This window comes from Scyliorhinus torazame, chromosome 14, assembly GCF_047496885.1.
Source record: "Scyliorhinus torazame isolate Kashiwa2021f chromosome 14, sScyTor2.1, whole genome shotgun sequence".
NCBI classification, from domain to species: domain Eukaryota; kingdom Metazoa; phylum Chordata; class Chondrichthyes; order Carcharhiniformes; family Scyliorhinidae; genus Scyliorhinus; species Scyliorhinus torazame.
This window is the reverse complement of record NC_092720.1, coordinates 178,004,062-178,029,747: the sequence shown is the minus strand read 5'-3', so window position 1 is coordinate 178,029,747 and position 25,686 is coordinate 178,004,062. Positions and strand designations below refer to the sequence as shown.

Sequence of the window (25,686 nt, the reverse complement as noted above, 5' to 3'; positions counted from 1 at the left end):
GATTGAGTGTATATGTATGTGTATCTGTGGGAGTGATTGTATATGTATTTGTGTCTGTGGGAGTGATTGTGTGAATATGTATGTGTGCCTGTGGGAGTGATTGTGTTTATATGTATGTGAGACTGTGGGACTGATTGAGTGTGTGTGTATGTGTGTCTGTGGGAGTGATTGAGTGTATATGTATGTGTGTCTGTGGGAGTGATTGAGTGTATATGTATGTGTGCCTGTGGGAGTGATTGATTGGATATGTATGTGTGTCTGTGGGAGTGATCGTGCGTGTGTGTATGTGTGTCTGTGGGAGTGATTGAGTGTATATGTATGTGTATCTGTGGGAGTGATTGTATATGTATTTGTGTCTGTGGGAGTGATTGTGTGTATATGTATGTGTGCCTGTGGGAGTGATTGTGTTTATACGTATGTGAGTCTGTGGGAGTGATTGAGTGTGTGTGTATATGTGTCTGTGGGAGTGATTGAGTGTATATGTATGTGTGTCTGTGGGAGTGATTGAGTGTGTGTGTATGTGTGTCTGTGGGAGTGATTGAGTGTGTGTGTATGTGTGTCTGTGGGAGTGATTGAGTGTAGACGTATGTGTGTCTGTGGGAGTGATTGAGTGTATATGTATGCGTGCCTGTGGGAGTGATTGAGTGGATATGTATGTGTGTCTGTGGGGGTGATTGAGTATATATGTGTGTGTCTGTGGGAGGGATTGAGTGTATATGTATGTGTGTCTGTGGGAGTGATTGAGTGTATATGATTGTGTATCTGTGGGAGTGATTGTATATGTATTTGTGTCTGTGGGAGTGATTGAGTGTATATGTATGTGTGTCTGTGGGGGTGATTGAGTGTATATGTATGTGTGTCTGTGGGAGGGATTGAGTGTGCGTGTGTCTGTGGGAGTGATTGAGTGTGTATGTATGTGTGTCTGTGGGAGTGGAGTGTATATGTGTGTGTGTCTGTGGGAGTGATTGAGTGTATATGTTTGTGTGTTAGTGGGAGTAGAGTGTGTATGGATGTGTGTCTGTGGGAGTGGAGTGAATATGCACATGTGTCTTTGTGAGTGTTTGAGTGTATATGTATGTGTGTCTGTGGGAGTGATTGAGGGTGTGTGTATGTGTGTCTGTGGGAATGATTGAATGTATATGTATGTGTGCCTGTGGGAGTGATTGAGTGTGTTGTTATGTGTGCCTGTGGGAGTGATTGAGTGGATATGTATGTGTGTCTGATGGGGTTATTGAGGGTATATGAATGTGTGTCTGTGGGAGTGATTGAGTGTGTGTGTATGTGTATGTGTATCTGTGGGAGTGATTGTGTAGGTATTTATGTCTATGGGAGTGATTGTGTATATGCATGTGTGTCTGTGGGAGTGATTGAGTGTATATGTATGTGTGTCTATGGGTCTGGAATGTATATATATGTGTGTCTGTCGGAGTGTTTGAGTGTATATGTATGTGTTTCTGTGGGAGTGATTGAGTGTGTGTATATGTGTGTCTGTGGGAGTGATTGATGTATATGTATGTGTGTTTGTGGGAGTGATTAAGTATATCTGTATGTGAGCCTGTGGGAGGGATTGAGTGTATATGTATGTGTTTCTGTGGGGGTGATTGAGTGTATATGTATGTCTCTCTGTGGTAGGGATTGAGTGTGTGTGTGTGTGTCTGTGGGAGTGATTGAGTATCTCTGTGTGTTTCTGTGGGAGTGGTGTCTGTATGTGTGTCTGTGGAAGTGGAGTGTATATGTATGTGTGTCTGTCGGAATGGTGTGTATGAATGTGTGTCTGTGGGAGTGATTGAGTGTGTATGTATGTGTGTCTGTGGGAGTGTTTGAGTGTGTGTGTATGTGTGTCTGTGGGAGTGGAGTGTATATGTATGTGTGTCTGTGGGAGTGATTGAGTGTATATGTATGTGTGTCTGTGGGAGTGATTGAGTGTATATGTATGTGGGTCTCGGGGAGTGACTGAGTGTAGATGTATGTGTGTCTGTGGGAGTGGAGTGTATATGTATGTGCGTCTGTGGGAGTGATTGAGTGTGTGTGTATGTGTGTCTGTGGGAGTGGAGTGTATATGTATGTGTGTCTGTGGGAGTGATTGAGTGTATATGTATGTGTGTCTGTGGGGGTGATTGAGTGTATATGTATGTGTGTCTGTGGGAGTGATTGTGTGTATATGTATGTGGGTCTCGGGGAGTGACTGAGTGTAGATGTATGTGTGTCTGTGGGAGGGATTGAGTGTATGTGTGTGTGGCTGTGGGAGTGATTGAGTGTATATGTAGGTGTGTCTGTGGGGGTGATTGAGTGTATATGTATGTGTGTCTGTGGGAGGGAGTGAGTGTGTGTGTGTCTGTGGGAGTGACTGAGTAGCTCTGTGTGTTTCGGTGGGAGTGGTGTATATGTACGTGTGTCTGTGGGAGTGGAGTGTATATGTATGCGTGTCTGTGGGAGTGGAGTGTATATGTGTGTGTGTCTGTGGCAGAGATTGAGTGTATATGTATGTGTGCCTGTGGCAGTGGAGTGTATATGTATGTGTGTCTGTGGGAGTGATTGAGTGTATATGTATGTGTGTCACTGGGAGTGGAGTGTATATGTATGTGCGTCTGTGGGAGTGATTGAGTGTGTATGTATGTGTGTCTGTGGGAGTGGAGTGTATATGTGTGTGTGTCTGTGGGAGTGATTGAGTGTATATGTATGTGTGTCTGTGGGAGTGGAGTGTTTATGGATGTGTGTCTGTGGGAGTGGAGTAAATATGCACATGTGTCTGTGGGAGTGTTTGAGTGTATATGTGTGTGTGTCTGTGGGAGTGATTGACGGTGTGTGTGTGTGTGTCTGTGGGAGTGATTGAGTGTCTGTGTGTCTGTGGGAGTGATTGAGTGTGTGTGTATATGTGTCTGTGGGAGTGATTGAGTGTATATGGATGTGTGTCTGTGGGAGTGATTGAGTGTGTATGTATGTGTGTCTGTGGGAGTGATCGCGTGTGTGTGTATGTGTGTCTGTGGGAGTGATTGAGTGTATCTGTATGTGTGTCTGTGGGAGTGATTGAGTTTATATGGATGTGTGTCTGTGGGAGTGATTGAGTGTATATGTATGTGTGTTTGTGGGAGTGATTGAGTGTGTGTGTATGTGTGTCTGTGGGAGTGATTGAGTGTATATGTATGTGTGTCTCTGGGAGTGACTGAGTGTGTATGTATGTGTGTCTGTGGGAGTGGAGTGCATATGTATGTTTGTCTGTGGGAGTGATTGTGTGTATATGTATGTGTGTCTGTGGGAGTGATTGAGTGTATATGTATGTGTGTCTGTGGGAGTGATTGAGTGTACATGTATGTGTGTCTCTGGGAGTGACTGAGTGTGTATGTATGTGTGTCTGTGGGAGTGGAGTGCACATGTATGTGTGTCTGTGGGAGTGATTGTGTGTATATGTATGTGTGTCTGTGGGAGTGATTGAGTGGATATGTATGTGTGTCTGTGGGAGTGATTGAGTGTATATGTATGTGGGTCTCGGGGAGTTACTGAGTGTAGATGCATGTGTGTCTGTGGGAGTGGAGTGTATATGTATGTGTGTCTGTGGGAATGGTGTGTATATGTATGTGCGTCTGTGGGAGTGATTGAGTGTGTGTGTATGTGTGTCTGTGGGAGTGGAGTGTATATGTATGTGTGTCTGTGGGAGTGATTGAGTGTATATGTATGTGTGTCTGTGGGAGTGATTGAGAGTATATGTATGTGGGTCTCGGGGAGTGACTGAGTGTAGATGTATGTGTGTCTGTGGGAGTGGAGTGTATATGTATGTGTGTCTGTGGGGGTGATTGAGTGTATATGTATGTGTGTCTGTGGGAGAGATTGAGTGTGTGTGTGTTTCGGTGGGTGGTGTATATGTACGTGTGTCTGTGGGAGTGGATTGTATATGTATGTGTGTCTGTGGGAGTGGAGTGTATATGTATGTGTGTCTGTGGGAGTGATTGAGTGGGTATGTATGTGTGTCTGTGGGAGTGGAGTGTATATGTATGTGTGTCTGTGAGAGTGATTGAGTGTATATGTATGTGTGTCTGTGGGAGTGATTGAGTGTATATGTATGTGGGGCTCGGGGAGTGACTGAGTGTAGATGAATGTGTGTCTGTGGGAGTGGAGTGTATATGTATGTGCGTCTGTGGGAGTGATTGAGTGTGTGTGTATGTGTGTCTGTGGGAGTGGAGTGTATATGTATGTGTGTCTGTGGGAGTGATTGAGTGTATATGTATGTGTGTCTGTGGGGGTGATTGAGTGTATATGTATGTGTGTCTGTGGGAGTGATTGTGTGTATATGTATGTGTGTCTGTGGGAGTGATTGAGTGTATATGTATGTGTGTCTGTGGGAGTGGAGTGTGTATGGATATGTGTCTGTGGGAGTGGAGTAAATATGCACATGTGTCTGTGGGAGTGTTTGAGTGTATATGTGTGTGTGTCTGTGGGAGTGATCGCGTGTGTGTGTATGTGTGTCTGTGGGAGTGATTGAGTGTATATGGATTTGTGTCTGTGGGAGTGATTGAGTGTGTATGTATGTGTGTCTGTGGGAGTGATCGCGTGTGTGTGTATGTGTGTCTGTGGGAGTGATTGAGAGTATATGTATGTGTATCTGTGGGAGTGATTGTCTATGTATTTGTGTCTGTGGGAGTGATTGTGTGTATATGTATGTGTGCCTGTGGGAGTGATTGTGTTTATACGTATGTGAGTCTGTGGGAGTGATTAAGTGGATATGTATGTGTGCCTGTGGGAGTGATTGAATGGATATGTATGTGTGTCTGATGGGGTTATTGAGGGTATATGAATGTGTGTCTGTGGGAGTGATTGAGTGTGTGTGTATGTGTGTGTGTGGGAGTGATTGAGTGTATATGTATGTGTGTCTGGGAGCGATTGAGTGCATATTTATGTGTGTCTGTGGGAGTGATGAAGTGTATCTGTATGTATGCCTGTGGAAGTGATTGAGTGTATATGTATGTGTTTCTGTGGGGGTGATTGAGTGTATATGTATGTGTCTCTGTGGGAGGAATTGAGTGTGTGTGTGTGTCTGTGGGAGTGATTGAGTATCTCTGTGTGTTTCTGTGGGCGTGGTGTCTGTATGTGTGTCTATGGGAATGGAGTGGTATATGTATGTGTGTCTGTGGGAGTGATTGTGTGTGTATGTATAAGTGTGTGTGGGAGTGATTGAGTGTATATGTATGTGTGTCTGTGGGAGTGGAGTGTATATGTATGTGTGTCTATGGGAATGGAGTGGTATATGTATGTGTGTCTGTGGGAGTGGAGTGTATATGTATGTGTGTCTATGGGAATGGAGTGGTATATGTATGTGTGTCTGTGGGAGTGGAGTGTATATGTATGTGTGTCTGTGGGAATCGAGTGTATATGTATGTGTGTCTGTGGGAGTGATTGAGTGTGTATGTATGTGTGTCTCTGGGAGTGACTGAGTGTGTGTATATGTGTATCTGTGGGAGTGGAGTGTGTATGGATGTGTGTCTGTGGGAGTGGAGTGAATATGCACCTGTGTCTGTGGGAGTGTTTGAGTGTATATGGATGTGTGTCTGTGGGAGTGGTTGAGTGCGTATGTATGTGTGTCTGTGGGAGTGATCGCGTGTGTGTGTGTATTTGTGTCTGTGGGAGTGATTGAGTATGTGTGTATGTGTATCTGTGGGAGTGATCGCGTGTGTGTGTGTATGTGTGTCTGTGGGAGTGATTGAGTGTATATGTATGTGTGTCTGTGGGATTGATTGCATGTGTGTATGTGTGTCTGTGGGAGTGATGAAGTGTATCTGTATGTATGCCTGTGGAAGTGATTGAGTGTATATGTATGTGTTTCTGTGGGGGTGATTGAGTGTATATGTATGTGTCTCTGTGGGAGGGATTGAGTGTGTGTGTGTGTCTGTGGGAGTGATTGAGTATCTCTGTGTGGTTCTGTGGGCGTGGTGTCTGTATGTGTGTCTATGGGAATGGAGTGGTATATGTATGTGTGTCTGTGGGAGTGATTGTGTGTGTATGTATAATTGTGTGTGGGGGTGATTGAGTGTATATGTATGTGTGTCTGTGGGAGTGGAGTGTATATGTATGTGTGTCTATGGGAATGGAGTGGTATATGTATGTGTGTCTGTGGGAGTGGAGTGTATATGTATGTGTGTCTATGGGAATGGAGTGGTATATGTATGTGTGTCTGTGGGAGTGATTGTGTGTGTATGTATAAGTGTGTGTGGGAGTGATTGAGTGTATATGTATGTGTGTCTGTGGGAGTGGAGTGTATATGTATGTGTGTCTGTGGGAATCGAGTGTATATGTATGTGTGTCTGTGGGAGTGATTGAGTGTGTATGTATGTGTGTCTCTGGGAGTGACTGAGTGTGTGTATATGTGTATCTGTGGGAGTGGAGTGTGTATGGATGTGTGTCTGTGGGAGTGGAGTGAATATGCACCTGTGTCTGTGGGAGTGTTTGAGTGTATATGGATGTGTGTCTGTGGGAGTGGTTGAGTGCGTATGTATGTGTGTCTGTGGGAGTGATCGCGTGTGTGTGTGTATTTGTGTCTGTGGGAGTGATTGAGTATGTGTGTATGTGTATCTGTGGGAGTGATCGCGTGTGTGTGTGTATGTGTGTCTGTGGGAGTGATTGAGTGTATATGTATGTGTGTCTGTGGGATTGATCGCATGTGTGTATGTGTGTCTGTGGGAGTGATTGAGTGTATATGTATGTGTGTCTGTGGGAGTGATCGCGTGTGTCTGTGTATGTGTGTCTGTGGGAGTGATTGAGTGTATATGTATGTGTATCTGTGGGAGTGACTGTATATGTATTTGTGTCTGTGGGAGTGATTGAGTGAATATGTATGTGTGCCTGTGAGAGTGATTGAGTGGATATGTATGTGTGTCTGATGGGGTTAATGAGGGTATATGAATGTGTGTCTGTGGGAGTGATTGAGTGTGTGTGTATGTGTGCCTGTGGGAGTGATTGAGTGGATATGTATGTGTGTCTGATGGGGTTAATGAGGGTATATGAATGTGTGTCTGTGGGAGTGATTGAGTGTGTGTGTATGTGTATCTGTGGGAGTGATTGTATATGTATTTGTGTCTATGGGAGTGATTGTGTGCATGTATGTGTGTCTGGTAGCGATTGAGTGCATATGTCTGTGTCTCTGTGGGAGGGATTGAGTGTGTGTGTGTGTGTCTGTGGGAGTGATTGAGTATCTGTGTGTTTCTGTGGGAGTGGTGTCTGCATGTGTGTCTGTGGGAGTGGAGTGTATATGTATGCGTGTCTGTGGGAATGGAGTGTATATGTATGTGTGTCTGTGGGACTGATTGAGTGTGTATGTATGTGTGTCTGTGGGAGTGGAGTGTATATGTATGTGTGTCTGTGGGAGTGATTGAGTGTGTATGTATGTGTGTCTGTGGGAGTGGAGTGTATATGTATGTGTGTCTGTGGGAGTGATTGAGGTTGTGTGTATGTGTGTCTGTGGGAGTGATTGAGTGTCTGTGTATGTGTGTCTGTGGGAGTGATTGAGTGTGTGTGTATATGTGTCTGTGGGAGTGGAGTGTTTATGTATCTGTGCCTGTGGGAATGGAGTGTATATGTATGTGTGTCTGTGGGAGTGATTGAGTGTGTATGGATGTGTGTCTGTGGGAGTGGAGTGAATATGCACATGTGTCTGTGGGAGTGTTTGAGTGTATATGTATGTGTGTCTGTGGGAGTGATTGAGGCTGTGTGTATGTGTGTCTGTGGCAGTGATTGAGTGTGTGTGTATGTGTGTCTGTGGGAGTGGAGTGTATATGTATGTGTGTCTGTGGGAGTGATTGAGTGTATATGTATGTGTGTCTGTGGGGGTGATTGAGTGTATATGTATGTGTGTCTGTGGGAGTGATTGTGTGTATATGTATGTGTGTCTGTGGGAGTGATTGAGTGTATATGTATGTGTGTCTGTGGGAGTGGAGTGTGTATGGATATGTGTCTGTGGGAGTGGAGTAAATATGCACATGTGTCTGTGGGAGTGTTTGAGTGTATATGTGTGTGTGTCTGTGGGAGTGATCGCGTGTGTGTGTATGTGTGTCTGTGGGAGTGATTGAGTGTATATGGATTTGTGTCTGTGGGAGTGATTGAGTGTGTATGTATGTGTGTCTGTGGGAGTGATCGCGTGTGTGTGTATGTGTGTCTGTGGGAGTGATTGAGAGTATATATATGTGTATCTGTGGGAGTGATTGTCTATGTATTTGTGTCTGTGGGAGTGATTGTGTGTATATGTATGTGTGCCTGTGGGAGTGATTGTGTTTATACGTATGTGAGTCTGTGGGAGTGATTAAGTGGATATGTATGTGTGCCTGTGGGAGTGATTGAGTGGATATGTATGTGTGTCTGATGGGGTTATTGAGGGTATATGAATGTGTGTCTGTGGGAGTGATTGAGTGTGTGTGTATGTGTGTGTGTGGGAGTGATTGAGTGTATATGTATGTGTGTCTGGGAGCGATTGAGTGCATATTTATGTGTGTCTGTGGGAGTGATTAAGTGTATCTGTATGTATGCCTGTGGAAGTGATTGAGTGTATATGTATGTGTTTCTGTGGGGGTGATTGAGTGTATATGTATGTGTCTCTGTGGGAGGGATTGAGTGTGTGTGTGTGTCTGTGGGAGTGATTGAGTATCTCTGTGTGTTTCTGTGGGCGTGGTGTCTGTATGTGAGTCTATGGGAATGGAGTGGTATATGTATGTGTGTCTGTGGGAGTGATTGTGTGTGTATGTATAAGTGTGTGTGGGAGTGATTGAGTGTATATGTATGTGTGTCTGTGGGAGTGGAGTGTATATGTATGTGTGTCTATGGGAATGGAGTGGTATATGTATGTGTGTCTGTGGGAGTGGAGTGTATATGTATGTGTGTCTATGGGAATGGAGTGGTATATGTATGTGTGTCTGTGGGAGTGGAGTGTATATGTATGTGTGTCTGTGGGAATCGAGTGTATATGTATGTGTGTCTGTGGGAGTGATTGAGTGTGTATGTATGTGTGTCTCTGGGAGTGACTGAGTGTGTGTATATGTGTATCTGTGGGAGTGGAGTGTGTATGGATGTGTGTCGTGGGAGTGGAGTGAATATGCACCTGTGTCTGTGGGAGTGTTTGAGTGTATATGGATGTGTGTCTGTGGGAGTGGTTGAGTGCGTATGTATGTGTGTCTGTGGGAGTGATCGCGTGTGTGTGTGTATTTGTGTCTGTGGGAGTGATTGAGTATGTGTGTATGTGTATCTGTGGGAGTGATCGCGTGTGTGTGTGTATGTGTGTCTGTGGGAGTGATTGAGTGTATATGTATGTGTGTCTGTGGGATTGATCGCATGTGTGTATGTGTGTCTGTGGGAGTGATGAAGTGTATCTGTATGTATGCCTGTGGAAGTGATTGAGTGTATATGTATGTGTTTCTGTGGGGGAGTTTGAGTGTATATGTATGTGTCTCTGTGGGAGGGATTGAGTGTGTGTGTGTGTCTGTGGGAGTGATTGAGTATCTCTGTGTGGTTCTGTGGGCGTGGTGTCTGTATGTGTGTCTATGGGAATGGAGTGGTATATGTATGTGTGTCTGTGGGAGTGATTGTGTGTGTATGTATAAGTGTGTGTGGGGGTGATTGAGTGTATATGTATGTGTGTCTGTGGGAGTGGAGTGTATATGTATGTGTGTCTATGGGAATGGAGTGGTATATGTATGTGTGTCTGTGGGAGTGGAGTGTATATGTATGTGTGTCTATGGGAATGGAGTGGTATATGTATGTGTGTCTGTGGGAGTGATTGTGTGTGTATGTATAAGTGTGTGTGGGAGTGATTGAGTGTATATGTATGTGTGTCTGTGGGAGTGGAGTGTATATGTATGTGTGTCTGTGGGAATCGAGTGTATATGTATGTGTGTCTGTGGGAGTGATTGAGTGTGTATGTATGTGTGTCTCTGGGAGTGACTGAGTGTGTGTATATGTGTATCTGTGGGAGTGGAGTGTGTATGGATGTGTGTCTGTGGGAGTGGAGTGAATATGCACCTGTGTCTGTGGGAGTGTTTGAGTGTATATGGATGTGTGTCTGTGGGAGTGGTTGAGTGCGTATGTATGTGTGTCTGTGGGAGTGATCGCGTGTGTGTGTGTATTTGTGTCTGTGGGAGTGATTGAGTATGTGTGTATGTGTATCTGTGGGAGTGATCGCGTGTGTGTGTGTATGTGTGTCTGTGGGAGTGATTGAGTGTATATGTATGTGTGTCTGTGGGATTGATCGCATGTGTGTATGTGTGTCTGTGGGAGTGATTGAGTGTATATGTATGTGTGTCTGTGGGAGTGATCGCGTGTGTCTGTGTATGTGTGTCTGTGGGAGTGATTGAGTGTATATGTATGTGTATCTGTGGGAGTGACTGTATATGTATTTGTGTCTGTGGGAGTGATTGAGTGAATATGTATGTGTGCCTGTGAGAGTGATTGAGTGGATATGTATGTGTGTCTGATGGGGTTAATGAGGGTATATGAATGTGTGTCTGTGGGAGTGATTGAGTGTGTGTGTATGTGTGCCTGTGGGAGTGATTGAGTGGATATGTATGTGTGTCTGATGGGGTTAATGAGGGTATATGAATGTGTGTCTGTGGGAGTGATTGAGTGTGTGTGTATGTGTATCTGTGGGAGTGATTGTATATGTATTTGTGTCTATGGGAGTGATTGTGTGCATGTATGTGTGTCTGGTAGCGATTGAGTGCATATGTCTGTGTCTCTGTGGGAGGGATTGAGTGTGTGTGTGTGTCTGTGGGAGTGATTGAGTATCTGTGTGTTTCTGTGGGAGTGGTGTCTGCATGTGTGTCTGTGGGAGTGGAGTGTATATGTATGCGTGTCTGTGGGAATGGAGTGTATATGTATGTGTGTCTGTGGGACTGATTGAGTGTGTATGTATGTGTGTCTGTGGGAGTGGAGTGTATATGTATGTGTGTCTGTGGGAGTGATTGAGTGTGTATGTATGTGTGTCTGTGGGAGTGGAGTGTATATGTATGTGTGTCTGTGGGAGTGATTGAGGCTGTGTGTATGTGTGTCTGTGGGAGTGATTGAGTGTCTGTGTATGTGTGTCTGTGGGAGTGATTGAGTGTGTGTGTATATGTGTCTGTGGGAGTGGAGTGTTTATGTATCTGTGCCTGTGGGAATGGAGTGTATATGTATGTGTGTCTGTGGGAGTGATTGAGTGTGTATGGATGTGTGTCTGTGGGAGTGGAGTGAATATGCACATGTGTCTGTGGGAGTGTTTGAGTGTATATGTATGTGTGTCTGTGGGAGTGATTGAGGCTGTGTGTATGTGTGTCTGTGGGAGTGATTGAGTGTCTGTGTATGTGTGTCTGTGGGAGTGATTGAGTGTGTGTGTATGTGTGTCTGTGGGAGTGATTGAGTGTATATGTATGTGTATCTGTGGGAGTGACTATATATGTATTTGTGTCTGTGGGAGTGATTGTGTGTATATGTATGTGTGCCTGTGGGAGTGATTGAGTGGATATGTATGTGTGTCTGATGGGGTTATTGAGGGTATATGAATGTGTGTCTGTGGGAGTGATTGAGTGTGTGTGTATGTGTATCTGTGGGAGTGATTGTATATGTATTTGTGTCTATGGGAGTGATTGTGTGAATGTATGTGTGCCTGTGGGAGCGATTGAATGTATATGCATGTGTGTCTGTGGGAGTGATTGAGTTTGTATGTATGTGTGTCTGTGGGAGTGATTGAGTGTATATGTATATGTGTCTATGGGTCTGGAATGTATATATATGTGTGTCTGTCGGAGTGTTTGAGTGTATATGTATGTGTTTCTGTGGGAGTGATTGAGTGTGTGTGTATGTGTGTCTGGGAGCGATTGAGTGCATATGTATGTGTGCCTGTGGGAGTGATTGAGTGTATATGTATGTGTGTCTGTGGGAGTGATTAAGTGTATATGTATGTGTCGCTGTGGGAGGGATTGAGTGTGTGTGTGTGTGTCTGTGGGAGTGATTGAGTATCTCTGTGTGTTTCTGTGGGAGTGGTGTCTGTATGTGTGTCTGTGGGAGTGGGGTGTATAAGTATGTGTGTCTGTGGGAATGGAGTGTATATGTATGGGTGTCTGTGGGACTGATTGAGTGTGTATGTATGTGTGTCTGTGGGAGTGGAGTGTATATGTATGTGTGTCTGTGGGAGTGATTGAGTGTGTATGTATGTGTGTCTGTGGGAGTGGAGTGTATATGTATGTGTGTCTGTGGGAGTGATTGAGGCTGTGTGTATGTGTGTCTGTGGGAGTGATTGAGTGTCTGTGTATGTGTGTCTGTGGGAGTGATTGAGTGTGTGTGTATATGTGTCTGTGGGAGTGGAGTGTTTATGTATCTGTGCCTGTGGGAATGGAGTGTATATGTATGTGTGTCTGTGGGAGTGATTGAGTGTGTATGGATGTGTGTCTGTGGGAGTGGAGTGAATATGCACATGTGTCTGTGGGAGTGTTTGAGTGTATATGTATGTGTGTCTGTGGGAGTGATTGAGGCTGTGTGTATGTGTGTCTGTGGGAGTGATTGAGTGTCTGTGTATGTGTGTCTGTGGGAGTGATTGAGTGTGTGTGTATGTGTGTCTGTGGGAGTGATAGAGTGTTTATGTATGTGTATCTGTGGGAGTGACTATATATGTAGTTGTGTCTGTGGGAGTGATTGTGTGTATATGTATGTGTGCCTGTGGGAGTGATTGAGTGGATATGTATGTGTGTCTGATGGGGTTATTGAGGGTATATGAATGTGTGTCTGTGGGAGTGATTGAGTGTGTGTGTATATGTATCTGTGGGAGTGATTGTATATGTATTTGTGTCTATGGGAGTGATTGTGTGAATGTATGTGTGCCTGTGGGAGCGATTGAATGTATACGCATGTGTGTCTGTGGGAGTGATTGAGTTTGTATGTATGTGTGTCTGTGGGAGTGATTGAGTGTATATGTATATGTGTCTATGGGTCTGGAATGTATATATATGTGTGTCTGTCGGAGTGTTTGAGTGTATATGTATGTGTTTCTGTGGGAGTGATTGAGTGTGTGTGTATGTGTGTCTGGGAGCGATTGAGTGCATATGTATGTGTGCCTGTGGGAGTGATTGAGTGTATATGTATGTGTGTCTGTGGGAGTGATTAAGTGTATATGTATGTGTCGCTGTGGGAGGGATTGAGTGTGTGTGTGTGTGTCTGTGGGAGTGATTGAGTATCTCTGTGTGTTTCTGTGGGAGTGGTGTCTGTATGTGTGTCTGTGGGAGTGGGGTGTATATGTATGGGTGTCTGTGGGAGTGATTGAGTGTGTATGTATGTGTGTCTGTGGGAGTGGAGTGTCTATGTATGTGTGTCAGTGGGAGTGATTGAGTGTATATGTATGTGTGTCTGTGGGAGTGGAGTGCACATGTATGTGTGTCTGTGGGAGTGATTGTGTTTATATGTATATGTGTCTGTGGGAGTGGAGTGTATATGTATGTGTGTCTGTGGGAATGCAGTGTATATGTATGTGCGTCTGTGGGAGTGATTGAGTGTATATGTATGTGTGCCTGTGGGAGTGATTGAGTGTGTATGTATGTGTGTCTGTGGGAGTGGAGTGTATATGTATGTGTGTCTGTGGGAGTGATTGAGTGTATATGTATCTGTGGGAGTGATTGAGTGTATATGTATGTGTGTCTGTGGGAGTGATTGTGTTTATATGTATGTGGGTCTCTGGGAGTGACTGAGTGTAGATGTATGTGTGTCTGTGGGAGGGATTGAGTGTGTGTGTGTGTGTCTGTGGGAGTGATTGAGTGCATATGTATGAGTATCTGTGGGGGTGGAGTGTATATGTATGTGTGTCTGTGGGAGTGATTGAGTGTGTGTGTATGTGTGTCTGTGGGAGTGATCGTGTGTGTGTGTATGTGTGTCTGTGGGAGTGATTGAGTGCATATGTATGTGTATCTGTGGGAGTGACTATATATGTATTTGTGTCTGTGGGAGTGATTGTGTGTATATGTATGTGTGCCTGTGGGAGTGATTGAGTGGATATGTATGTGTGTCTGATGGGGTTATTGAGGGTATATGAATGTGTGTCTGTGGGAGTGATTGAGTGTGTGTGTATGTGTATCTGTGGGAGTGATTGCATATGTATTTGTGTCTATGGGAGTGATTGTGTGAATGTATGTGTGCCTGTGGGAGCGATTGAGTGTATATGCATGTGTGTCTGTGGGAGTGATTGAGTTTGTATGTATGTGTGTCTGTGGGAGTGCTTGAGTGTATATGTATATGTGTCTATGGGTCTGGAATGTATATATATGTGTGTCTGTCGGAGTGTTTGAGTGTATATGTATGTGTTTCTGTGGGAGTGATTGAGTGTGTTTGTATGTGTGTCTGGGAGCGATTGAGTGCATATGTATGTGTGCCTGTGGGAGTGATTGAGTGTATATGTATGTGTGTCTGTGGGAGTGATTAAGTGTATATGTATGTGTCGCTGTGGGAGGGATTGAGTGTGTGTGTGTGTGTCTGTGGGAGTGATTGAGTATCTCTGTGTGTTTCTGTGGGAGTGGTGTCTGTATGAGTGTCTGTGGGAGTGGGGTGTATATGTATGTGTGTCTGTGGGAATGGAGTGTATATGTATGGGTGTCTGTGGGAGTGATTGGGTGTGTATGTATGTGTGTCTGTGGGAGTGGAGTGTCTATGTATGTGTGTCAGTGGGAGTGATTGAGTGTATATGTATGTGTGTCTGTGGGAGTGGAGTGCACATGTATGTGTGTCTGTGGGAGTGATTGTGTTTATATGTATATGTGTCTGTGGGAGTGGAGTGTATATGTATGTGTGTCTGTGGGAATGCAGTGTATATGTATGTGCGTCTGTGGGAGTGAATGAGTGTGTATGTATGTGTGTCTGTGGGAGTGGAGTGTATATGTATGTGTGTCTGTGGGAGTGATTGAGTGTATATGTATCTGTGGGAGTGATTGAGTGTATATGTATGTGTGTCTGTGGGAGTGATTGTGTTTATATGTATGTGGGTCTCTGGGAGTGACTGAGTGTAGATGTATGTGTGTCTGTGGGAGTGGAGTGTATATGTATGTGTGTCTGTGGGAGTGATTGAGTGTATATGTATCTGTGGGAGTGATTGAGTGTATATGTATGTGTGTCTGTGGGAGTGATTGTGTTTATATGTATGTGGGTCTCTGGGAGTGACTGAGTGTAGATGTATGTGTGTCTGTGGGAGTGATTGAGTGTGTATGTATGTGTGTCTGTGGGAGTGGAGTGTATATGTATGTGTGTCTGTGGGAGTGATTGAGTGTATATGTATCTGTGGGAGTGATTGAGTGTATATGTATGTGTGTCTGTGGGAGTGATTGTGTTTATATGTATGTGGGTCTCTGGGAGTGACTGAGTGTAGATGTATGTGTGTCTGTGGGAGGGATTGAGTGTGTGTGTGTGTGTCTGTGGGAGAGATTGAGTGCATATGTATGAGTATCTGTGGGGGTGGAGTGTATATGTATGTGTGTCTGTGGGAGTGATTGAGTGTGTGTGTATGTGTGTCTGTGGGAGTGATCGTGTGTGTGTGTATGTGTGTCTGTGGGAGTGATTGAGTGCATATGTATGTGTATCTGTGGGAGTGACTGTATATGTATTTGTGTCTGTGGGAGTGATTGTGTGTATATGTATGTGTGCCTGTGGGAGTGATTGAGTGGATATGTATGTGTGTCTGATGGGGTTATTGAGGGTATATGAATGTGTGTCTGTGGGAGTGATTGAGTGTGTGTGTATGTGTATCTGTGGGAGTGATTGCATATGTATTTGTGTCTATGGGAGTGATTGTGTGAATGTATGTGTGCCTGTGGGAGCGATTGAGTGTATATGCATGTGTGTCTGTGGGAGTGATTGAGTTTGTATGTATGTGTGTCTGTGGGAGTGCTTGAGTGTATATGTATATGTGTCTATGGGTCTGGAATGTATATATATGTGTGTCTGTCGGAGTGTTTGAGTGTATATGTATGTGTTTCTGTGGGAGTGATTGAGTGTGTTTGTATGTGTGTCTGGGAGCGATTGAGTGCATATGTATGTGTGCCTGTGGGAGTGATTGAGTGTATATGTATGTGTGTCTGTGGGAGTGATTAAGTGTATATGTATGTGTCGCTGTGGGAGGGATTGAGTGTGTGTGTGTGTGTCTGTGGGAGTGATTGAGTATCTCTGTGTGTTTCTGTGGGAGTGGTGTCTGTATGAGTGTCTGTGGGAGTGGGGTGTATATGTATGTGTGTCTGTGGGAATGGAGTGTATATGTATGGGTGTCTGTGGGAGTGATTGGGTGTGTATGTATGTGTGTCTGTGGGAGTGGAGTGTCTATGTATGTGTGTCAGTGGGAGTGATTGAGTGTATATGTATGTGTGTCTGTGGGAGTGGAGTGCACATGTATGTGTGTCTGTGGGAGTGATTGTGTTTATATGTATATGTGTCTGTGGGAGTGGAGTGTATATGTATGTGTGTCTGTGGGAATGCAGTGTATATGTATGTGCGTCTGTGGGAGTGATTGAGTGTGTATGTATGTGTGTCTGTGGGAGTGGAGTGTATATGTATGTGTGTCTGTGGGAGTGATTGAGTGTATATGTATCTGTGGGAGTGATTGAGTGTATATGTATGTGTGTCTGTGGGAGTGATTGTGTTTATATGTATGTGGGTCTCTGGGAGTGACTGAGTGTAGATGTATGTGTGTCTGTGGGAGTGGAGTGTATATGTATGTGTGTCTGTGGGAGTGATTGAGTGTATATGTATCTGTGGGAGTGATTGAGTGTATATGTATGTGTGTCTGTGGGAGTGATTGTGTTTATATGTATGTGGGTCTCTGGGAGTGACTGAGTGTAGATGTATGTGTGTCTGTGGGAGGGATTGAGTGTGTGTGTGTGTGTCTGTGGGAGTGATTGAGTGCATATGTATGAGTATCTGTGGGGGTGGAGTGTACATGTATGTGTTTCTGTGGGAGTGATTGAGTGTGTGTGTATGTGTGTCTGTGGGAGTGATCGTGTGTGTGTGTATGTGTGTCTGTGGGAGTGATTGAGTGCATATGTATGTGTATCTGTGGGAGTGACTATATATGTATTTGTGTCTGTGGGAGTGATTGTGTGTATATGTATGTGTGCCTGTGGGAGTGATTGAGTGGATATGTATGTGTGTCTGATGGGGTTATTGAGGGTATATGAATGTGTGTCTGTGGGAGTGATTGAGTGTGTGTGTATGTGTATCTGTGGGAGTGATTGTTTATGTATTTGTGTCTATGGGAGTGATTGTGTGAATGTATGTGTGCCTGTGGGAGCGATTGAGTGTATATGCATGTGTGTCTGTGGGAGTGATTGAGTTTGTATGTATGTGTGTCTGTGGGAGTGCTTGAGTGTATATGTATATGTGTCTATGGGTCTGGAATGTATATATATGTGTGTCTGTCGGAGTGTTTGAGTGTATATGTATGTGTTTCTGTGGGAGTGATTGAGTGTGTTTGTATGTGTGTCTGGGAGCGATTGAGTGCATATGTATGTGTGCCTGTGGGAGTGATTGAGTGTATATGTATGTGTGTCTGTGGGAGTGATTAAGTGTATATGTATGTGTCGCTGTGGGAGGGATTGAGTGTGTGTGTGTGTGTCTGTGGGAGTGATTGAGTATCTCTGTGTGTTTCTGTGGGAGTGGTGTCTGTATGAGTGTCTGTGGGAGTGGGGTGTATATGTATGTGTGTCTGTGGGAATGGAGTGTATATGTATGGGTGTCTGTGGGAGTGATTGGGTGTGTATGTATGTGTGTCTGTGGGAGTGGAGTGTCTATGTATGTGTGTCAGTGGGAGTGATTGAGTGTATATGTATGTGTGTCTGTGGGAGTGGAGTGCACATGTATGTGTCTGTGGGAGTGATTGTGTTTATATGTATATGTGTCTGTGGGAGTGGAGTGTATATGTATGTGTGTCTGTGGGAATGCAGTGTATATGTATGTGCGTCTGTGGGAGTGATTGAGTGTGTATGTATGTGTGTCTGTGGGAGTGGAGTGTATATGTATGTGTGTCTGTGGGAGTGATTGAGTGTATATGTATCTGTGGGAGTGATTGAGTGTATATGTATGTGTGTCTGTGGGAGTGATTGTGTTTATATGTATGTGGGTCTCTGGGAGTGACTGAGTGTAGATGTATGTGTGTCTGTGGGAGGGATTGAGTGTGTGTGTGTCTGTGGGAGTGATTGAGTATCTCGGTGTGTTTCGGTGGGAGTGGTGTATATGTATGTGTGTCTGTGGGAGTGGAGTGTATATGTATGTGTGTCTGTGGGAGTGATTGAGTGTATATGTATATGTGTCTGTGGGAGTGGAGTGCACATGTATGTGTGTCTGTGGGAGTGATTGTGTGTATATGTATATGTGTCTGTGGGAGTGGAGTGTATATGTATGTGTGTCTGTGGGAATGGAGTGTATATGTATGTGTGTCTGTGGGAGTGATTGAGTGTATATGTATGTGTGCCTGTGGGAGTGATTGAGTGTGTATGTATTTATGTCTGTGGGAGTGGAGTGTATATGTATGTGTGTCTGTGGGAGTGATTGAATGTATATGTATGTGTGTCTGTGGGAGTGACTGAGTGTAGATGTATGTGTGTCTGTGGGAGGGATTGAGTGTGTGTGTGTGTGTCTGTGGGAGTGATTGAGTGTATATGTATGTGTGTCTGTGGGAATGGAGTGGATATGTATGTGCGTCTGTGGGAGTGATTGAGTGTGTATGTATGTGTGTCTGTGGGAGTGGAGTGTATATGTATGTGGGTCTGTGGGAGTGATTGAGTGTGTATGTATGTGTGTCTGTGGGAGTGGAGTGTATATGTATGTGGGTCTCTGGGAGTGACTGAGTGTAGATGTATGTGTGTCTGTGGGAGGGATTGAGTGTGTGTGTGTGTGTGTGTCTGTGTGAGCGATTGAGTGTATATGTATGTTTGTCTGTGGGGGTGATTGAGTGTATATGTATGTGTGTCTGTGGGGGTGATTGAGTGTATATGTATGTGTGTCTGTGGGAGGGATTGAGTGTGTGTGTGTCTGTGGGAGTGATTGAGTATCTCTGTGTGTTTCGGTGGGAGTGGTGTATATGTATGTGTGTCTGTGGGAGTGGAGTGTATATGTATGTGTGTCTGTGGGAGTGGATATGTATGTGTGTCTGTGGGAGTGATTGAGTGTGTATGTATGTGTGTCTGTGGGAGTGATTGAGGGTGTGTGTATGTGTGTCTGTGGGAGTGATTGAGTGTCTGTGTATGTGCGTCTGTGGGAGTGATTGAGTGTGTGTGTGTATATGTGTCTGTGGGAGTGATTGAGTGTATATGGATGTGTGTCTGTGGGAGCGATTGAGTGTGTATGTATGTGTGTGTGGGTGTGATTGAGTGTGTATGTATGTGTGTCTGTGGGAGTGATTGAGTGTATATGTATGTGTGTCTCTGGGAGTGACTGAGTGTGTATGTATGTGTGTCTGTGGGATTGGAGTGCACATGTATGTGTGTCTGTGGCAGTGATTGTGTGTATATGTATGTGCGTCTGTGGGAGTGATTGAGTGTGTATGTATGTGTGTCAGTGGCAGTGGAGTGTATATGTATGTGTGTCTGTGGGAGTGATTGAGTGTATATGTATGTGTGTCTGTGGGAGTGATTGAGGGTGTGTGTATGTGTGTCTGTGGGAGTGATTGAGTGTCTGTGTATGTGTGTCTGTGGGAGTGATTGAGTGTGTGTGTATATGTGTCTGTGGGAGTGATTGAGTGTATCTGTGTGTGTGTCTGATGGAGTGATTGAGTGTCTGTGTATGTGCGTCTGTGGGAGTGATTGAGTGTGTGTGTGTATATGTGTCTGTGGGAGTGATTGAGTGTATATGGATGTGTGTCTGTGGGAGCGATTGAGTGTGTATGTATGTGTGTGTGGGTGTGATTGAGTGTGTATGTATGTGTGTCTGTGGGAGTGATTGAGTGTATATGTATGTGTGTCTCTGGGAGTGACTGAGTGTGTATGTATGTGTGTCTGTGGGATTGGAGTGCACATGTATGTGTGTCTGTGGCAGTGATTGTGTGTATATGTATGTGCGTCTGTGGGAGTGATTGAGTGTGTATGTATGTGTGTCTGTGGCAGTGGAGTGTATATGTATGTGTGTCTGTGGGAGTGATTGAGTGTATAAGTATGTGTGTCTGTGGGAGTGGAGTGTGTATGGATGTGTGTCTGTGGGAGTGATTGAGGGTGTGTGTATGTGTGTCTGTGGGAGTGATTGAGTGTCTGTGTATGTGTGTCTGTGGGAGTGATTGAGTGTGTGTGTATATGTGTCTGTGGGAGTGATTGAGTGTATCTGTGTGTGTGTCTGATGGAGTGATTGAGTGTGTGTGTATGTGTGTCTGTGGGAGTGATTGAGTGTGTGTGTATGTGTGTCTGTGGGAGTGATTGAGTGTATATGTATGTGTATCTGTGGGAGTGATTGTATATGTATTTGTGTCTGTGGGAGTGATTGAGTGTGTATGTATGTGTGCCTGTGGCAGTGATTGAGTTTATACGTATGTGAGTCTGTGGGAGTGATTGAATGTATATGTATGTGTGCGTGTGGGAGTGATTGAGTGGATATGTATGTGTCTCTGATGGGGTTACTGAGGGTATATGAATGTGTGTCTGTGGGAGTGATTGAGTGTGTGTATGTGTATCTGTGGGAGTGATTGTATATGTATTTGTGTCTATGGGAGTGATTGTGTGTATATGTATGTGTGCCGGTGGGAGCGATTGAGTGTATATGCATGTGTGTCTCTGGGAGTGATTGAGTTTGTATATATGTGTGTCTGTGGGAGTGATTGAGTGTATATGTATGTGTCGATGGGTCTGGAATGTATATATAGGTGTGTCTGTCGGAGTGTTTGAGTGTATATGTATGTGTTTCTGTGAAAGTGATTGAGTGTGTATGTATGTGTGTCTGGGAGCGATTGAGTGCATCTGTATGTGTGTCTGCAGGAGTGATTGAGTGTACATGTATGTGTGTCTGTGGGAGTGATTAAGTGTATCTGTAGGTGTGCCTGTGGGAGTGATTGAGTGTATATGTATGTTTCTGTGGGGGTGATTGAGTGTATATGTATGTGTCTCTGTGGGAGGGATTGAGTGTGTGTGTGTGTGTGTGTCTGTGGGAGTGATTGAGTATCTCTGTGTGTTGCTGTGTGAGTGGTGTCTGTATGTGTGTCTGTGGGAGTGGAGTGTATATGTATGTGTGTCTGTGGGAGTGATTGTGTGTATATGTATGTATGTCTGTGGGAGTGATTGAGTATGTATGTATGTGTGTGTGTGGGAGTGATTGAGTGTATATGTATGTGTGTCTGTGGGAGTGATTGAGTGTATATGTATGTGTGTCTGTGGGCGTGATTGAGTGTGTGTGTATGTGTGTCTGTGGGAGTGACTGAGTGTATATGTATGTGTGTCTGTGGGAGTGATTGAGTGTATATGTATGTGTGTCTGTGGGAGTGATTGAGTGTATATGTATGTGTGTCTGTGGGAGTGATTGTGTGTGTATGTATGTGTGTCTGTGGGAGTGATTGAGTGTATATGTATGTGTGTCTGTGGGAGTGATTGAGTATGTATGTATGTGTGTCTGTGGGAGTGATTGAGTGTGTATATATGTATGTCTATGGGAGTGATTGAGTGTGTGTGTATGTGCGTCTGTGGGAGTGATTGAGTGTGTGTGTATGTGTGTCTGTGGGAGTGATTGAATGTATATGTAAGTGTGTCTGTGGGAGTGATTGAGTGTGTATGTATGTGTGTCTGTGGGAGTGATTGAGTGTGTATCTATGTATGTCTGTGGGAATGATTGAGTGTGTGTGTATGTGTGTCTGTGGGAGTGATTGAGTGTATATGTATGTGTGTCTGTGGGAGTGATTGAGTGTGTATGTATGTGTGTCTGTGGGAGTGATAGAGTGTATATGTATGTGTGTCTGTGGGAGTGATTGAGTGTATATGTATGTGTGTCTGTGGGAGTGATTGAGTGTATCTGTGTGTGTGTCTGATGGAGTGATTGAGTGTGTGTGTATGTGTGCCTGTGGGAGTGATTGAGTGTGTGTGTATGTGTGTCTGTGGGAGTGATTGAGTGTATATGTATGTGTATCTGTGGGAGTGATTGTATATGGATTTGTGTCTGTGGGAGTGATTAAGTGTGTGTGCATGTGTGTCTGGGAGCGATTGAGTGCGTATGTATGTGTTTCTGTGGAAGTGATTGAGTGTGTGTGTGTATGTGAGTCTGGGAGCGATTGAGTGTATATGTATGTGTGTCTGTGGGAGTGATTGAGTGTACATGTACGTGTGGCTGTGGGAGTGGGTTGTGTGTGTGTATGTGTGTCTGTGGGAGTGATTGAGTGTATATGTATGTGTGTCTGTGGGAGTGATTGAGTGTGCATGTATGTGTGTCTGTGGGAGTGATAGAGTGTATATGTATGTGTGTCTGTGGGAGTGATTGAGTGTATATGTATGTGTGTCTGTGGGAGTGATTGAGTGTATATGTATGTGTGCCTGTGGGAGTGATTGAGTGTGTGTGTATGTGTGTCTGTGGGAGTGATTGAGTGTATATGTATGTGTATCTGTGGGAGTGATTGTATATGTATTTGTGTCTGTGGGAGTGATTAAGTGTGTGTGCATGTGTGTCTGGGAGCGATTGAGTGCGTATGTATGTGTTTCTGTGGAAGTGATTGAGTGTGTGTGTGTATGTGAGTCTGGGAGCGATTGAGTGTATATGTATGTGTGTCTGTGGGAGTGATTGAGTGTACATGTACGTGTGGCTGTGGGAGTGGGTTGTGTGTGTGTATGTGTGTCTGTGGGAGTGATTGTATATGTATTTGTGTCTGTGGGAGTGATTGGGTGTATATGCATGTGTGTCTGTGGGAGTGATTGTATATGTATTTGTGTCTGTGGGAGTGATTGGGTGTATATGCATGTGTGTCTGTGGGAGTGATTGAGTGTATATGTATGTGTGTCTATGGGTCTGGAATGTATATATATGTGTGTCTGTGGGAGTGTTTGAGTGTATATGTATGTGTGTCTATGGGTCTGGAATGTATATAGATGTGTGTCTGTGGGAGTGTTTGAGTGTATATGTATGTGTGTCTGTGGGAGTGATTGAGTGTATATGTATGTGTATCTGTGGGAGTGATTGTATATGTATGTGTCTGTGGGAGTGATTGTGTTTCTGTATGTTTGCCTGTGGGAGCGATTGAGTGTATATGCATATGTGTCTGTGGGAGCGATTGAGTGTATATGCATATGTGTCTGTGGGAGTGATTGAGTGTATATGTATGTGTATCTGTGGGAGTGATTGTATATGTATGTGTCTGTGGGAGTGATTGTGTTTCTGTATGTGTGTCTGTGTGAGTGTTTGAGTGTATATGTATGTGTGTCTGTGGGAGTGATTAAGTGCATATGTATGTGTGTCTGTGGGAGTGATTGAGTGTGTGTGCATGTGTGTCTGGGAGCGATTGATTGCGTATGTATGTGTGTCTGTGGAAATGATTGAGTGTGTGTGTGTGTGTCTGGGAGCGATTGAGTGCATATGTTTGTGTGTCTGTGGAAGTGATTGAGTGTATATGTATGTGTGTCTGTGGGAGTGATTGAGTGTACATGTATGTGTGTCTGTGGGAGTGGAGTGTATATGTATGTGTGTCTGTGGGAGTGGAGTGTGTCTGTATATGTGTGTCTGTGGGAATGATTGAGTGCATATGTATGTGTGTCTGTGGAAGTGATTGAGTGTATATGAATGTATGTGTGTCTGTGGGCGTGTTTGAGTGTATATGTATGTGTGTCTGTGGGACTGGAATGTATATGTATGTGTGTCTGTGGGAGTGTTTGAGTGTGTATGTATATGTGTATGTGGGAGTGATTGAGAGTGTATGTGTGTATATGTGTGACTGTGGAGTGATTGAGTGTATGTGTATATGTGTGTATTTATGTCTGAGGATGTGTTTGTCTGTGGGAGTGATTGAGTGTGTGTGTATGCGTGTGTCTCTATGTGGATGATTGAATCTATGTGTATCTGTGGGACTGATTGAGTGTGTATGTGTGAGTGAGTAATTACGGCATGATGTCCAGAAATGAGAACAGTGTCCCAGTGTGTGTAAGGTGTGAGTGTGTGTGTGAGTGCCTATATGTTTGAGAGAGTATAAGTGAGAGTGTGAGAGAATGTGAGTGTGTATGTGCATGTATATGTGTGTGAGAGAGAACGTGTGTATCTGTGATGGTTTCTGAATGTGTGTCTACCTGTGTGTGTGCATGCATGTGTGTATGTGGGTGTGTGTGTCACATGTGTGTCTGTCTGTGTGTGTTTGTGCTGCGTGTGTATCTGTAGCTGTGTGTGTGTGTGGGACACCCAACCAACTCCCTCCATTCCCCCGTGTCGTTCCCAGTTATGTGAAAGCATGTGTTTCCAGGGGACTGGCTATTCATTGCCCAAGGGCCCGAAAGCAGTACTGCGGCCATTACCCGTTCTGCAGGATGGTGTAGGCCGCCCGGTTCGAATTGAGATGCGGGGCGGACACGCAGGTGTCGGTGAAGATCTGGACGCCGGTGTCGGCGGTCTCCGCCTCCATCTGGATGAACAGCGTGCTGTTCAGCTCGGCCTGGTAAGGGAAGTGCATGATCGGGTCATCGAAATTGACCGAGCGGAAAAACCGAAAGGATACGTTATAGTGGCCGAAACGGATCAGGTGGTTGGTCTGCAGCATGAATCCCATGGTGACACTCTCGTTCAGCGACATCTCGCACTTGATCTCGATCTCCAGCCGGTGGATTGGGGTCCGAGGGATGCTGCCGTAAATGGTGTTCACGTAGATGATCTTTCCTGTCTCGTTCTGCGGCAAGACGGAGTTTAATCAATGGAAATATTTACAGCGACTGTAACAGGCCGTGGCCAAAGGAAAATAATCTGGGGGTTATTAACAGCAGACTGCAAATGAGACAATTCCAAATCACGGGCCTGGCAGCTACATTAGGACCTTGTTGTCACGCAGTCTGTTGGGGCATGGAATTCCACACGTTGCAGGGAACATCTTGGATTTTCATTTTAATAGGATTTGTCCAGTATGGTAATAAACCAGTGAAGGCAGAAAGGCTTGTCACTCAGTGACTGAGCTCCATCAGTGCTGGAAAATGGGATTAGAATAGATGGGTGATTGATGGCCAGCGCTAGCACGATGGGCCAAAGGGCCTCATTTTGTGCTGTGAAACTCTGTGACTCCAAGACTCAGTGAGGCACAAACTTACCAAGGCTCCTGAGGCAGCATCGTCCAAGTCCACGGCCGTTACCATCTAGAATCACAAGGGCAGCAAACACCTGGGAACACCACCTGCTGGAACTTCCCCTCCAAGTAACTCACCATCCTGACTTGGAAAAATATCAGCCGTTCCTTCATTGTCGCTGGGTCAAAATCCTGGAACATCCTCCCTAACAGCACTGTGGGTGTACCTACGTCACAGGGACTGCAGCGGTTCAAGAAGGTGGCTCGCCACCATCTTCTAAAGGGCAACTAGGGATGGGCAATAAATGCTGGGCCCAGCCAGCGACGCCCACATCTAATATGTTAATTTTTAAAATATTATTTGAATAAAGGTCATTTCAGTAGGCCTCAACCACCCCTTGTGTTAGAAAAGAGCTACTGCCTATCCAGAAATTGGATAACGTACAATGTAAGGATCGAAGGCTGGTCCCATATGCTTGAAGAGGTCACATGCTAATTGTTTGGGCCCA

At 44.7% G+C, this 25,686-nt stretch overlaps 1 protein-coding gene across 2 annotated transcripts in view; it reads right to left on the bottom strand.

Annotated features, from left to right (window-relative positions):
- Positions 1-25,686, bottom strand: part of LOC140390242 (IgGFc-binding protein-like) — a 128,511-nt gene that overhangs the window by 84,568 nt on the left and 18,257 nt on the right. The window contains exon 6 of one of the 2 annotated variants that reach the window (XM_072475221.1): positions 24,623-24,790. In XM_072475221.1, the coding sequence (XP_072331322.1) occupies positions 24,623-24,790 (168 nt within the window). Of the gene's footprint in view, positions 1-24,422; positions 24,791-25,686 lie in introns of both variants that reach the window. The other variant, XM_072475220.1, reaches the window with a different exon arrangement.